The sequence below is a fragment of the Carcharodon carcharias genome, chromosome 2 (genome assembly GCF_017639515.1).
Source record: "Carcharodon carcharias isolate sCarCar2 chromosome 2, sCarCar2.pri, whole genome shotgun sequence".
NCBI classification, from domain to species: domain Eukaryota; kingdom Metazoa; phylum Chordata; class Chondrichthyes; order Lamniformes; family Lamnidae; genus Carcharodon; species Carcharodon carcharias.
In genome coordinates, this window is record NC_054468.1 from 51,058,695 (window position 1) to 51,071,697 (window position 13,003).

The 13,003-nt window shown below is 42.5% G+C and overlaps 1 protein-coding gene across 4 annotated transcripts in view; it reads right to left on the bottom strand.

Moving 5' to 3' along the window:
* LOC121292449 (mitofusin-1-like) overlaps positions 1–13,003 on the bottom strand; it is a 204,288-nt gene extending 191,285 nt beyond the window's left edge. Inside the window, exons 1-4 of one of the 4 annotated variants that reach the window (XM_041214405.1) lie at positions 12,923–13,003; positions 9,645–9,766; positions 8,529–8,664; positions 7,412–7,574 (exon numbers count right to left, since the gene is read on the bottom strand). In XM_041214405.1, the coding sequence (XP_041070339.1) occupies positions 7,412–7,574; positions 8,529–8,664; positions 9,645–9,759 (414 nt within the window). In that variant the 5' untranslated portion in view covers positions 9,760–9,766; positions 12,923–13,003. Of the gene's footprint in view, positions 1–7,411; positions 7,575–8,528; positions 8,665–9,644; positions 9,767–12,639; positions 12,776–12,808 lie in introns of those variants that run through there. The other 3 variants (XM_041214415.1, XM_041214424.1, XM_041214395.1) reach the window with 3 other exon arrangements.

A 13,003-nucleotide genomic window follows, 5' to 3' on the forward strand; every position in this document is an offset into this window, starting at 1 on the left:
TCAATTTTCCTTCTCATACAAACTCCCCTACCTATATTTGAGACCACCTCATCATTAAGTCTTCTCTTAAAACTGAGATGCAAATTAATTTCTTCCCTCAGAGGGTAGTGAATATCTGGAATTCTCTGAAAGTATTTAAAGAGGAGGATGATAGATTTTTGAAATATCAGGGAGTTGAGGGCTATGCAGAGCTGGCATGAAAGAAGTTAAGGCCTGGGGCACATCAACCATGATCTTACTGAATGGTGGGGCAGGCTTGAGGGGCCAAATGGCCTACTCCTCCTCCCATTTATGTTCTGCACTCATGATTGCAATCTCCCATAAATCTTGCTCTGACTAATTTTTCATTTCCCTTATCAGCCATGTCCCATACCCTCCATCAATGATTGTTCTCTCCTACACCTTCCTTTTAAGTTTTAATACCCTTACCTCTGGTATGTCACTGTCACATTTAATTTCCCCTTTACCTTTTTTCAATGACCTTAATGCCAGAAAAATAAAGAGACTCTCTTATCCCTGCCATTTCTATATAGGTACAATCTTTTTTCCCTCATTCAAGTCAGAAAGGCAAAAATGGTGCGTAATTGGCTGTAAGAATCCTGGGAATCTCTACATCAGTCAGAATCTAGTGAAGCTCCTGGGAACAGGAGATGAGACAAGCAGGAGCACCTAATTGTGCGGTGAAAAGTCAGAGAAAGTTGAGAAGTAAATTGGTAGCAGATTAAAGGTGGATCGTGGTTCCCGATGACAAGTAGTGTGAACCTATTTTTAATCCATCAGCATGCCATGCATACTCATTAAAACACATGGTCGCCAGGTTAAATTGTACCTTTGCAATTAAGTCGGCAGCAAATGAGAAAAATGTACATTTAAATTCATGACTGGTAAAGGTGGTGTGCAGCAGACGAAGTAGTCTTCCTAGGGGACTTGGAGTGAGTAGGAGCTGCTTTTCTTGTATAGGGAACTTTGTTGGGCTGGAGAGCTGAACGACAGAGGGGTAGTCAATGTCTACCGAAGACAGATCAAGCATGATAGAGAGAACAAGGATGATTGAAGGCAGGTCAATGGTGAGGCTGGCAGATATGACGGTAACCAAGGGCAGGTCAAGGGTGATAGAGGGAAGGTTGAGGATGACAGTTGACAGATTGAGGGTGATGGGGACAGGTCCAAGGTGCCTGGGTTGACAGACAGTTGATCAAGGGTGATAGTGCATGGGTTGAGGTTCACAGAGGGCAAGGCTAGGGTGATAGAAACATAGAAAATCGGAGGAGTCGGCCATTCAGCCCTTAGAGCCTGCTCTGCCATTCATTATCATGGCTGATTATCCAACTCAATAGCCTGGTCCTGCTTTCTTCCCATATCCTTTGATCCCTTTCGCCCCAAGAGCTATATCTAACTCCTTCTTGAAAACACACAATGTTTTGGCCTCAACTACTTTCTGTGATAGCGAATTCTACAGGCTCACCACTCTCTGGGTGAAGAAATTTCTCCTCATCTCAGTCCTAAATGGTCTACCCCGTATCTTCAGACTGTGACCCCCACTTCTGGACTCCCCCACTATCAGCAACTACCCTGTCCAGTCCTGTTAGAATTTTATAGGTTTCTATGAGATCCCCCCTCATTCTTCTGAACTCCAGTGAATATAATCCTAACCGACTCAATCTCTCCTCATATGTCAGTCCCGCCATCCTGGGGTAAACCTTCGCTGCACTCCCTCTATAGCAAGAACATCCTTCCTCACTTAAGGAGACCAAAACTGCACACAATATTCCAGGTGTGGTCTCACCAAGGTCCTGTATAATCGCAGCAAGACATCCCTGCTCCTGCACTTGAATCCTCTCACTATGAAGGCCAACGTACCATTTGCCTGCTGCACCTGCATGCTTACCTTCAGCAGCTGGTGTACAAGGACACCCAGGTCTTGTTGTACATTCCCCTCTCTCAATTTATAGTCATTCAGATAATAATCTGCCTTCCTGTTTTTGCTACCAAAATGGATAACCTCACATTTATCCACATCATACTGCACCTGCCATGCATTTTCCCACTCACTCAGCTTGTCCAAATCACACTGAAGCATCTCTGCAACCTCCTCACAGCTCATCCTCCCACCTAGCTTTGTGTCATCTGTAAATTTGGAGATATTACATTTAGTTCCCTCATCTAAATCATTAATATATATTGTGAATAACTGGGGTCCCAGCACCGATCCCTGTGGTACCCCACTAGTCACTGCCTGCCGTTCAGAAAAATATCCGTTTATTCCTACTCTTTGTTTCCTGTCTGCCAACCAGTTTTCTATCCATCTCAATACACTAACCCCAATCCCATGCGCTTTAATGTTACATGCTAATCTCTTATGTGGGCCTTTGTCAAAAGCCTTCTACAAGTCCAAATAAACCACATCCACTGGCTCCCCCTCGTCAACTATACTAGTTACATCCTCGAAAAATTCCAGTAGATTTATCAAACATGATTTCCCTTTCGTAAATCCATGCTGACTCTGTCCAATTCTGCCACAGTTTTCCATGTGCTCAGCTACTAAATCTTTTATAATGGTCTCTAGAATTTTTCTCACTACCGATGTCAGGCTGACTGGTCTATAATTTTTCTCTCTACCTCCCTTTTTAAATAGAGGGCTTACATTAGCTACTCTCCAATCTGTTCCAGAGTCTATAGAATCTTGGAAGATGACCACCAATGCATCCACTATTTCTAGGGCCACTTCTTTAAGTACTCTGGGATATAGGTTGTCAGGCCCTGGGGATTTATCTGCTTTCAATCCCATCAATTTCTCCAACACCATTTCCCTACTAATGCTGATTTCTTTCAGTTCCTCCCTCTCACTAAACCCTGTGTTTCCCAACATTTCTGGTATGTTATTTGTGTCTTCCTATGTGAAGACAGAACCAAAGTATGTATTTAGTTGGTCAGCCATTTCTTTGTTCCCCATTATAAATTCCCGTTTCTAACTGTAAGGGACCTACATTTGTCTTCACCAATCTTTTTCTCTTCACATACCTATTGAAACTTTTACAGTCAGTTTTTATGTTCCCTGCAAGCTTACTCTCGCACTCTATTTTCCCCTTCTTAATCAATCCCTTGGTTCTCCTTTGCTGAATTCTAAACTGCTCCCAATCTTCAGGTCGGTTGTTTTTTCTGGCCAATTTGCATGCCTCTTCCTTGGATCTAATAATATCTCTAATTTCCCTTATAAGGCATGGTTTGGCCACCTTCCTTATTTTACTTTTGCACCAGACAATAAACAAACAATTGTTGCAATTCACACATGCGTTCTTTGAACGTTTCCCATTGCCTATCCACTGTCATTCCTTTAAGTAACGTTTCCCAATCCATCATAGCCAACTCGCACCTCATACGTTCGTAGTTTCCTTTATTAAGATTCAGGACCCTAGTCTCAGAATCAACTACGTCGCTCTCTATCTTGATGAAGAATTCTATCATATTATGGTCGCTCATCCCCAAGGCGCAACTAGACTGCCAATTATTCCTTTCTCATTACACAATATCCAGTCTAGGATGGCCTGTTCTCTAGTTGGTTCCCCAATGTATTGGTCCAGAAAACCATCCAGTATACACTCCAGGAATTCTCCTCTCTTGGATCTGCATCAAAAGCGCTGTAAGCTGCAGGGCTATGGGCCGGGTGCAGGAAGGTGGGATTAGAAAGGGCACCTGGGTTTCCTCGGGCAGGCATGGACAAGATGGGCCAAATGGCCTCCTTCTGTGCTGTAACTTTTCTATGGTTCTATGATAATGTTACTAATTTGATTTGCCCAATCTATAAGCAGATTTAAGTCACCCATAATTACAGATGTTCCTTTATTGCATGTGTCTCTAATTTCCTGTTTAATGCCATTCCCAACATCACCACTGCAGTTCTATATACAAACCCCACTAACGTTTTTTGCCCCTCAGTGTTTCTCAGCTCTACCCATACAGATTCCACATCGTCAGAACTAATATCTTTCCCCACTATTGCGTTAATTTCCTCTTTAACCAGCAATGCAACTTCACCACCTTTTCCTTTTTGCATGTCCTTCCTAAATACTGAATACCCCTGGATGTTCAGTTCCCATCCCTGGTCACCCTGCAGCCATGTCTCCATAATCCCGACTATATCATACCTGCTTACATCGATTTGTGCGGTTAATTCATCCACTTTATTGCAAATGCTCCTCTCGTTAAGGCACAAAGCCTTAGGGCTTGTCTTTTTAACATTACTTGTCCCATTCCCACTATTTTTCACTGAGGCCCTGTTTGACTCTTGTCTTGCCTTTGATTTCTCTGCCTATCACTTTTCTTATTCCACTTTCTGTCTTGTGTTCTTGACCTTGATTTCCCCTCCTCTGACTCCTTGCATAGGTTCCCACCCTCCGTGCCATTTTAGTTTAAACCCTCCCCAACCACTCTAGCAAATACTCCTCCTAGGAAATCAGGGGTAACCCGTCCAGGAGGATGGAGGGAAGGTCGAGGGTGAGGGGGGAAGGTGACAGAGAGGGTGCAGAGTGATCGCTTGCTGCTCCAGAGATCCGAGTGTGGCAGTTTGGGAGGGGGTGGCAGTAGTTCAAGTTCAAAATCCTTCTCTCAGACAGGCAGAAGAATGCTGCTGGCTTGTAGGGAGTGGATGCTTGTCATGGTGCTGTTTAAATGTGACACCCAGGCCTTCAACCATTGCGAGATAACACTGGGGATAGCAACTTCCTGCCCACCTCTGCTACACAACTGGCCAGACGCCTCGATGTGTATTGCTAATTGGCTGGCTGCCGCATGATTGCACATAGCCAGCCAACCTACCTCTCTCCTTCAAAATCACTGCCTGCCCTCAAAACAAAATCCTGGCCCCTTCTGTTTTTAACTACTACATCTCCAATGTCCTTTTCTTCCCAGAGGTCTCAACACATTGTCACTTGCCAGCTTCATTCTCATTTCCCTGAAACACCCCAGTCTGGATTGGTTTTTCCTCAAAATGCATCAGCTTTAACCAAAGACAGCATTTTTAATGTTTTAACAGGAATGCATTATCCATTCTCAACTTCTCCATTGTTATACGTTATGCCATTATCCTCCAACACTACCCTTCCTTCATACAGCTCTGTGAGACTACCCTAGTATAATTCTGGTCTTATGTATCTAAATGTAGTCAGTGCATCTCCAGCAATAGCCTTTCATTCTTCCTACACACTGCCAGCTTGAGCTCCCCCTAGGATCTACATTGGTCAGGTCCTCAGCTACATGCTGCCTATCAGAACGCTATTCACAGGCACAGGGCCAACTTTCACCTGGATGCCAAGAACAGCAACTTTCTTCTCCACCACTTTTTCTCAATCCAATAGATGCCACTGTGCTGTCAAGACTGCTTCAACATATAGCCTTGAACAAGTCTTATGCTAACTAATTAAGAGCTAATTACTACCAGTTCAAAGCTGGGAGACCAAAGAACTCCCATAATACAGATTCCTGGTCCACCCTGGTCACCGTCTCAAGATGTTTGCAATCTTAGTGCCCTATTCATTCCGGAATTGAGCTAGAAACACTATATTCATTCTATCACCAAGATTGCTTGCTTTCACCTTCATAGTACTGTCCACTTCCACCCCTATCTTAGCCTTTTGTATGTTAGCCATTGTTCAGTTGGTAGCACACTTTCCTGAGTCAGAAGATTGTGAGTTCAAGTCCCACTCCAGGGTATAAAAATCAAGGCTGACACTCCAGCACAGTACTGAGGGAGTGCTGCACTGTTGGAGGTGCCGTCTTTCAGATGAGACATTAAACTGCCCTCTCTGGTAAAAGATTTCATGGCACTATTTCGAAGAAGAGCAGGGGAGTTATCTCCAGTGTCCTGGCCAATATTTATCCCCAGTGGGCTCCACAAAAACAGATTATCTGGTCATTATAATGGCACTGTTTGAGGGAGCATGCTGTGTGAAATTGGCTGCATACATTACAACAGTGACTACACTTCAAAAGTACTTCATTGGCTGTAAAGTGCATTGAGAGGTCCGGTAACTGTGAAACGTGCTGTATTTATGCAAGTCTTTCCTTCTTTCTGCTACTGATATCTTGTAAATACCTTTGCTCCCATCAGGTTCCACTATTCTAACATTCTCTTGCTGACCTTCCAATCTTAACAAAAGTCAACTAGTCAAAAACTCTGATGCACGTATCTTGTCCACATTATCCGCTTGTCCACCATCCTTGCCATCATTGACCTAAACTATCTGCCTGTTCCCCTGTGTATTCACCTTATAATCTTTATCTTTAAGTTCCTCCATATTCCTTGCAAACATACTTTTTCTCTGGCTGCAGTCTTTTGCATATACCTCCTTCCTTTGCCTTTCAATTGATGGTATAGCCTTTAGTCCTTGGATTCTGCTCTCTGGAATTCTTCAACTAAACACCTTCACATTTAAAAACCTTCTCAAAATCTTTTTCTTCAACCAAAGTTTCTGTTATCCTTCCTAATATCTCCCTTCTGGCTGAGGATCCATTTCCCCTATACATATCTGATTTCCTGTGGAAATTTTAAACATTATAAAAGTTTGAAAATATAAGATGTTGTAGTTGATCTCATGCTATAATTATCTCATGATTCTACCAAACTTCTTTGTGTTGCTCTTTGTTTTGCACATTTCTTTCTCTTTATAGCTTAGACACGTTAACTGCCTCTATTTTTCTGATTTTTCTTTTCTGTGACTCCCTGTTCTAGTCTCATTTGTTGTACCTTTCCACTCTTATGCATATTTGTCAATGTCTCTGTTTAGTCCTCTAATTTCTGTACTCAATGTCTACCCTCTTTTTTAAATGCCCAGGGTTTACAATAGGACAGCTGTCAATGCGCACTGGGTTAGGTGATAATATGCATCAGGCAGGACAGGCTATCTAAAGATTGTTGGGATACCAATAAGTAAGAGTGAAAATAAGAGACTAGAGACTCAAGCTAGGAGGCAGTGGCATTGAAGCTGAAGCCAGAGCCAGTAGGAGAGCATAGGATTGAGGTTTGGGAATAGTCAAGTACAGTTGACATATCAGGTGAAGATAGCAACCACATTCCACGGGGTGGTGACAGGGAAAGGGGTAAGAATGGGTTTGAGAGAATATAGGAACTGAGTTTTTCTATTCCTCTACAAATGCTTTAATGTGTGCTGAGGTGCAATTCCATGGTTACTGGCAACCCCGATACTGCACCCAAATAACCATTTTCCACTTGAGGATGTAGGTGGATATGTTGAATTGAAGAAACTGTTAAGTCAATAGCACATTCACAAGGCTTATCTTAAAAAAAACTGCATTATTTGAAAATTCAATTTTTAAACAAGTTTTGACTTAATTGCAAACAACCTTAATACCCATATTTCCAGTACCATGTATTTCTAAACAAACATGTCCTTACTTTCACATTCTTCTTTTCATCAGAGTCCTCAGTCATCAAATAGGCTTTGTCCCCATCTGTTCCTTCAACGCTGAGGAAGCAGTTGGTTGTGTGTCCAATGCCACTGGGCAGTACCTTGTCCCATAGCATAGCATTGATTACAGTACTCTTCCCATTACTTGTTCTGTGACAAATTCAAAGTGGAATAATTTCAAAAAATGGTTTCCCGGTAACCCAGAAAACTCCTATCTGAATAAAGAAAACAGAACCTCAAAGATCAACAACTCATTTATGTCATTTATTATACAAGAATGGGTAATGGTGACTGGGGAATTCAAAACTACTTATAGAAAGTAGGGTCAATGGCTCAAAACTATAAGAAAATAAAGTAACTGCTAAAAGATCTGATGTTAATATTACATCCTGCCTGGCATCTAAGGTTTAAGATCATCAAAGCCATAATTTTCTCTCTCTATTTCCCCTTTCGATTTTCTTTAGGTACATCAGTGGGGAAATTACTGTTAACATTGTTGCTTTCACTTCTTCAAAGCTAGTGTTCATGTGCCAAGGCCAACAAATATTTCAATACCATTCTTGTATCTAGGAAAATTCTTCTCACGCCTCTTGCACTGCTGAACAAGATATAAGAAACAAGTTTGCTTTTTGATAGGTGGTAGGTACCTTTTCTAATCTTCACCCTCAAATCTTTTGCAATGTGTCATAACTTTTTTTCTGTTTCTCTTGAGTTTCAAACATTGTGTCTTACATGCTCTTCTCCCATTTGAGTGTTGAAATCAAGATTATCACTGCATCTCCATTCTGATTCACTTTTCCCCTTGGCCAAAAACTATGAAACTCAATATTTTTTGCAAGTCTTTTCTTCCTCTTACAAACTTAAAAAGTTTGTAAAATCCCAAGCAAGTCAGAAGCTAACCATTAATTCTTGATTTATCCACTCTGCGCAGCTACTTTTCAGAATTCTGGTACCATCGTACACTTTCAACAAGGTTTCTCAATTAAAGGAATGATTTGTTGCTCCTTGGAGGTGCATATTTATTCAATCAGAAAATATGACCTTCCTCTTTGTACCCAGCAATGAATCTGTAAATTATGATTCATAATATATTTTGTATCTCACCTCCCAAAAAAGGCCACTTTCATGTGTCTACGTGCCAGCACCTCACTGATTCCAGCCACTTTAGTTGCAAACATTTCTATTTCTGCCAACTGCTGCTGGGTTGCTATTTTCTCCAATCCTTCATTTTGATGGGATTCTAAGATTCAAATCGTCATGGAGATATTTAACAAAAACAACTTGCATTTATAAATCATCTTTAACTGTAGTAAAATGTCCCAAGGTGCTTCATAAAAGTACTATCTGAAAAAAAGTGACATCAAGCCAAGGAAGACATTAGGACAGGTGACCTAGAGCTTGATCAAAGAAGTAGGTTTTAAAAAGTATCTCAAAAGAAGAAAGAGAGGTGGAGAGGTTTATTGAGAGAAACAGCAGAAAACAGGACCACCAATGGTAGGGTGAAGGGAGTCAGTGATGAACAAGAGACCAAAATTGGTGGAACAGAGTTCTTCTTGAGGATTGTAGGGCTGGAAGATATTGCAAAGGTAGGGAGGAGGGATGTCATGCAGGGTTTGACGCAAGGATGAGGTGTTGATAGGCCAAGAACCAATGTAGGTCAGTGAGCACAGAAGTGATGGATAAACAAGACTTGGTGCAAGTTAGGAAACGGACAGCAGACTTTTGGATGAGATTAATTTTATGGAAGGTGGGAGGCTGGCCATTGGAATAGTTGAGTCTGGTGGCAACAAAATCATTGATGAGGGTTTCAGAAGCAGGTGGGTTGAGGTAGAGATAAACAATATTATAGAGGTTCAGGTAGGCAAATTTGCTGATTGGAGGGGATATGGGGACAAAAACCCAACTCTCAACTCAGCCAAATAGGACGCCAAGGTTCAGAACAGTTTAATTCAGCCTGAAACAATGGCGGGGGAGGAATGGAATTGGTGGCTGCAAGTGAATTAGTGGTGATGGTCACGAAAATATTGGAACATACATTATATAAACAAAACATATTTATTATTCTCTACTGCTAAATAGACAATAGACAATTCAAAGTGTAACAAACAAAAAATAATTGTAGGTTATTGTGCCCAAGATCTGTGGCTCACCATCTGTTATTTTCTATAATGCACTGTCAACTATTAACATCTACAAAAATACTGGTAATTGATGACCCACCTTTAATAAAGCTTGCCCCTTCATTGACATATTCCAACAGCTGATCAAAGATTGAGTTAATCTTCTTTTTAGCCTGTACAAAGTGCTTCAATGGAGATGAACTGATGTCTGCCATGGTTCAACTGTATAGAAAACTCATGAGAGTTACTAAAGGAACAACATTTAAACAATTTTACAAAATCCATTTTTATCTTCAAGGTTATCCAGGTCCAATTTGACAGCTGCTACAGGTAAGATTTGCCCTGTAGTAAATAGCAAATTCAGCTTTGATACTTTATTAAATGTGAATCAATCATTAACCTGGTCAAAACCATCAGATTTCCCAATTCACTAAAAACAAAATTTGGTTTTATGAGCCAATGGTCTGCCAGAGACCAATATTTTTGAGGTAGGTTTCAGCAGAAAGGATTAGAAAAAGCTTTTTTTGGAAAATAAAACAGGGGGAAACTAAGGGAAGGAGGGAGGGAAGGAAGGATGAGACATCAGTTATCAAGCATGCAGATGGGAAACCAGTTTAATGTCTCACCCAAAAGACAGTACAGTGCTCCCTAAGTACTGCACTGGAATGCCAGCCTTAATATTTGTGCTCAAGCCCTGGAGTAGAACTTGAAACCAGAAGCTTGTTACTCAGAGGCGAGAGTGCTGGCAACTGCGCCATAGCTAGAACACTGTTAGAGTAGGTTATATCAGTTGAAAAAAAGAGTCAAATACGTTTTTCAAATGTACAAAGAATGGAGAACAATAGATGGTTGACATGTCAATAAGACATGAAAGAAATCAAAAGCTGTGTATGACAAACTTAATCCTTTCTTTGCTTATTTTAAAATGGACTTTTACTGAACCAAAAGATAGCTGCCTCAGGTCACATGACTCAAAATTGGCCATTTGTTCTGGAAATCTCCAACAGCAGTTACAAGGACAAAAAAGTTTCACTCTCATCCTTGTGGAATCTCTCATGCTATTGTAAGAACATGTTATAATCAAGAAACCAGGGGTCTTGCAGACATTGAAATTCATTATTCCTGCAGGTAGCCCCATCTCACATCTGGGACTGTTAAGGTCCATTTCAAAAAGGAACCATTGAAGGGAAATGGATGTCGTTTACATCTTTATAAGCTTACCCCTCTAGCAGAGTAATAGGGTCTAGCCCTACCTTTCCCCCTGGTGGAAATGTACCTTGACTGTGCCCAAACTGCCTCCCATTTAAAGACAGACCATTGCTCCATTACAGTTTTGCCTCCAATCATTAATTCCAGTTTGCCTTTGATAGAGAAAATAAGAAACTGTTTCTACTGGCAGGAGGGTCGGTAACCATCTGGTGATGCAGATTTTTTTTATTATACAATGTGTTAGGATGATCTCAAATGCCCTCCTGGGAAGTGGAAGCAGATTCAGTGATAACTTTGAAAAGGGAACTTTAAAAAGTAACAATTCCCTGGCTTATGGGGAAAGAGCAAGGGAGTGGGGCTAGTCAGATGACTCTTATTAAAGAACATGGGCATGTTTAATGCTCTGAATATCCTCCTTTTCAGTTCTTCTTGCACATAATAATGTGGGAGAGTGGTATACTTATCTCAATTCCCCATAGCCTTAATTATAATGTACAGGCACTTTAAACAAAATACTTAGGTTTATATTGTTTAAGCCTCAACAATTTAAATATTTACAACACACATCACTGAAGATCGCTAATTTATTCTCAAAAATTGGTCCTTTATAGTTGACAGTAACGAGTGTTTGGACCAAATTGTAATAAAATAGAATACATTAAAAAGGAAATGAACCCTCTGACTGTTGAGAATTCAAATCCATTTGCCAGTTTACAGAAAGCAGCATTTGTCCTGTCAACCAAAGTTGGACTGCATCAAACTGAAGCCCACAGTTTACTGAGCACACATTCAACAAATCTCAAGTTTTTAATTTCACTTTTAATTGGCTTCTGATCCGTGATGTGCGATTGAACTGTGAGGGACCATTAACCCCAATGGTCAGAGTGGGTGAAAGTTCTGGGGACCCAAGACCAATATGAGGATGATTGACATTTGCCCAGGAGCCAGGGAGTGGTTTGCTGGCAGTGTCGCTGGCATGTCCACTGGCACTGACAACACAAAACACATCACTAGTTTTATATCAGTAACTGCAAAGGATCCAGCTTCCACAACTAATCCACAGCAGAGAAATCACTCCTCACCTTTACTTTCAATAACTTCAGCTGTCAGGTTAATAAAGCACTAGGAAGAGTATGAAAACAAATTTCATTTGTACAGTGGGTCATAACTAGCTGCTGTAAACCAGGTAAGTTTAAAGGTCCGTTTGAAATTGACAGGTTAGGGAGAAGCTAAGTGTCTAAAGTAAGTGGATAGGAGTTCAGGGGTGTGGAGGGGGAGGTCGGGTCTGGGGGGAGCAGGGGAGGTTGGGTCTGAGGGGGGTGGGGAGGTCGGGTCTGGGGAGGTTGGGTCTGAGGGGGGTGGGGAGGTCTGGTCTGGGGAGGTCGGGTCTGGGGAGTCGGGTCGGGGGGGGGGAGGCCGAGTCTGGGGGGTGGGGAGCCGAGTCTGGGGGGGGGGGGCCGAGTCTTTTGGGGGGGGTAGAGGTCGGGTCTGGGCGGGGGGGTGGTCAGGTCTTGGGGGGGAGGAGGTGGGGTCGGGAGGGGTGTGGGGGTCAGAAGGGGAGATCGGGTCTGGGGAGGGAGGTCGCGTCTGGGGATGGTCTTCTGAGTTGGGGGGATGGGATCAAGGGGAATCCCATGATGAGTTGGGTGCAGGTGGGGGGACACCATGTGGCGGGAGTGGTAGCGGGAGACCCCTGGGCAGTCTGTGTCTTTACAGAAGTTAGGAGAGTTTTAATTCTTCTAACTTTTTCTGAGTAACTATTTGTGTAACCTGGGCGGAGCCATCCGAAGTTTGCGATTTAAATCGCAATTTCAGATGGTGCCCAGATCAGGTCAATTGCCCAGAGGAAGTTTGCACTTCTGGACAATTCCCGTGCAAACCCTTACCTTTCAAGTTCCCCCAAATCAGACGCTGGGAACTCGGAAGTTACGGCCCAATAATGTTCCCTGCCTGATTATAGTGCTCTTGACTCTCCCGATAGTTCTTTTGCTTTCACTAACGAATTGTTTCATCGCGAGGCCTGATTGAGGCCCGAACTGTACACAACTCTCTTACGGCCAGTCAGTTAAAGCAGCCGACAGACACACAGCAGATCCGAGGAACAAATGGCTCACTGCTATCGTAAGACCCTCAGCTCAGCGGCAACCCTCAATACCCCGCAACCGGTACCTTCACAGCCGGCGTCGCTCGAGCAGCCTGATCACCGCCCGCGCATGCTCCAGCCACCCGCAGCGCGCACCCAACGTCACC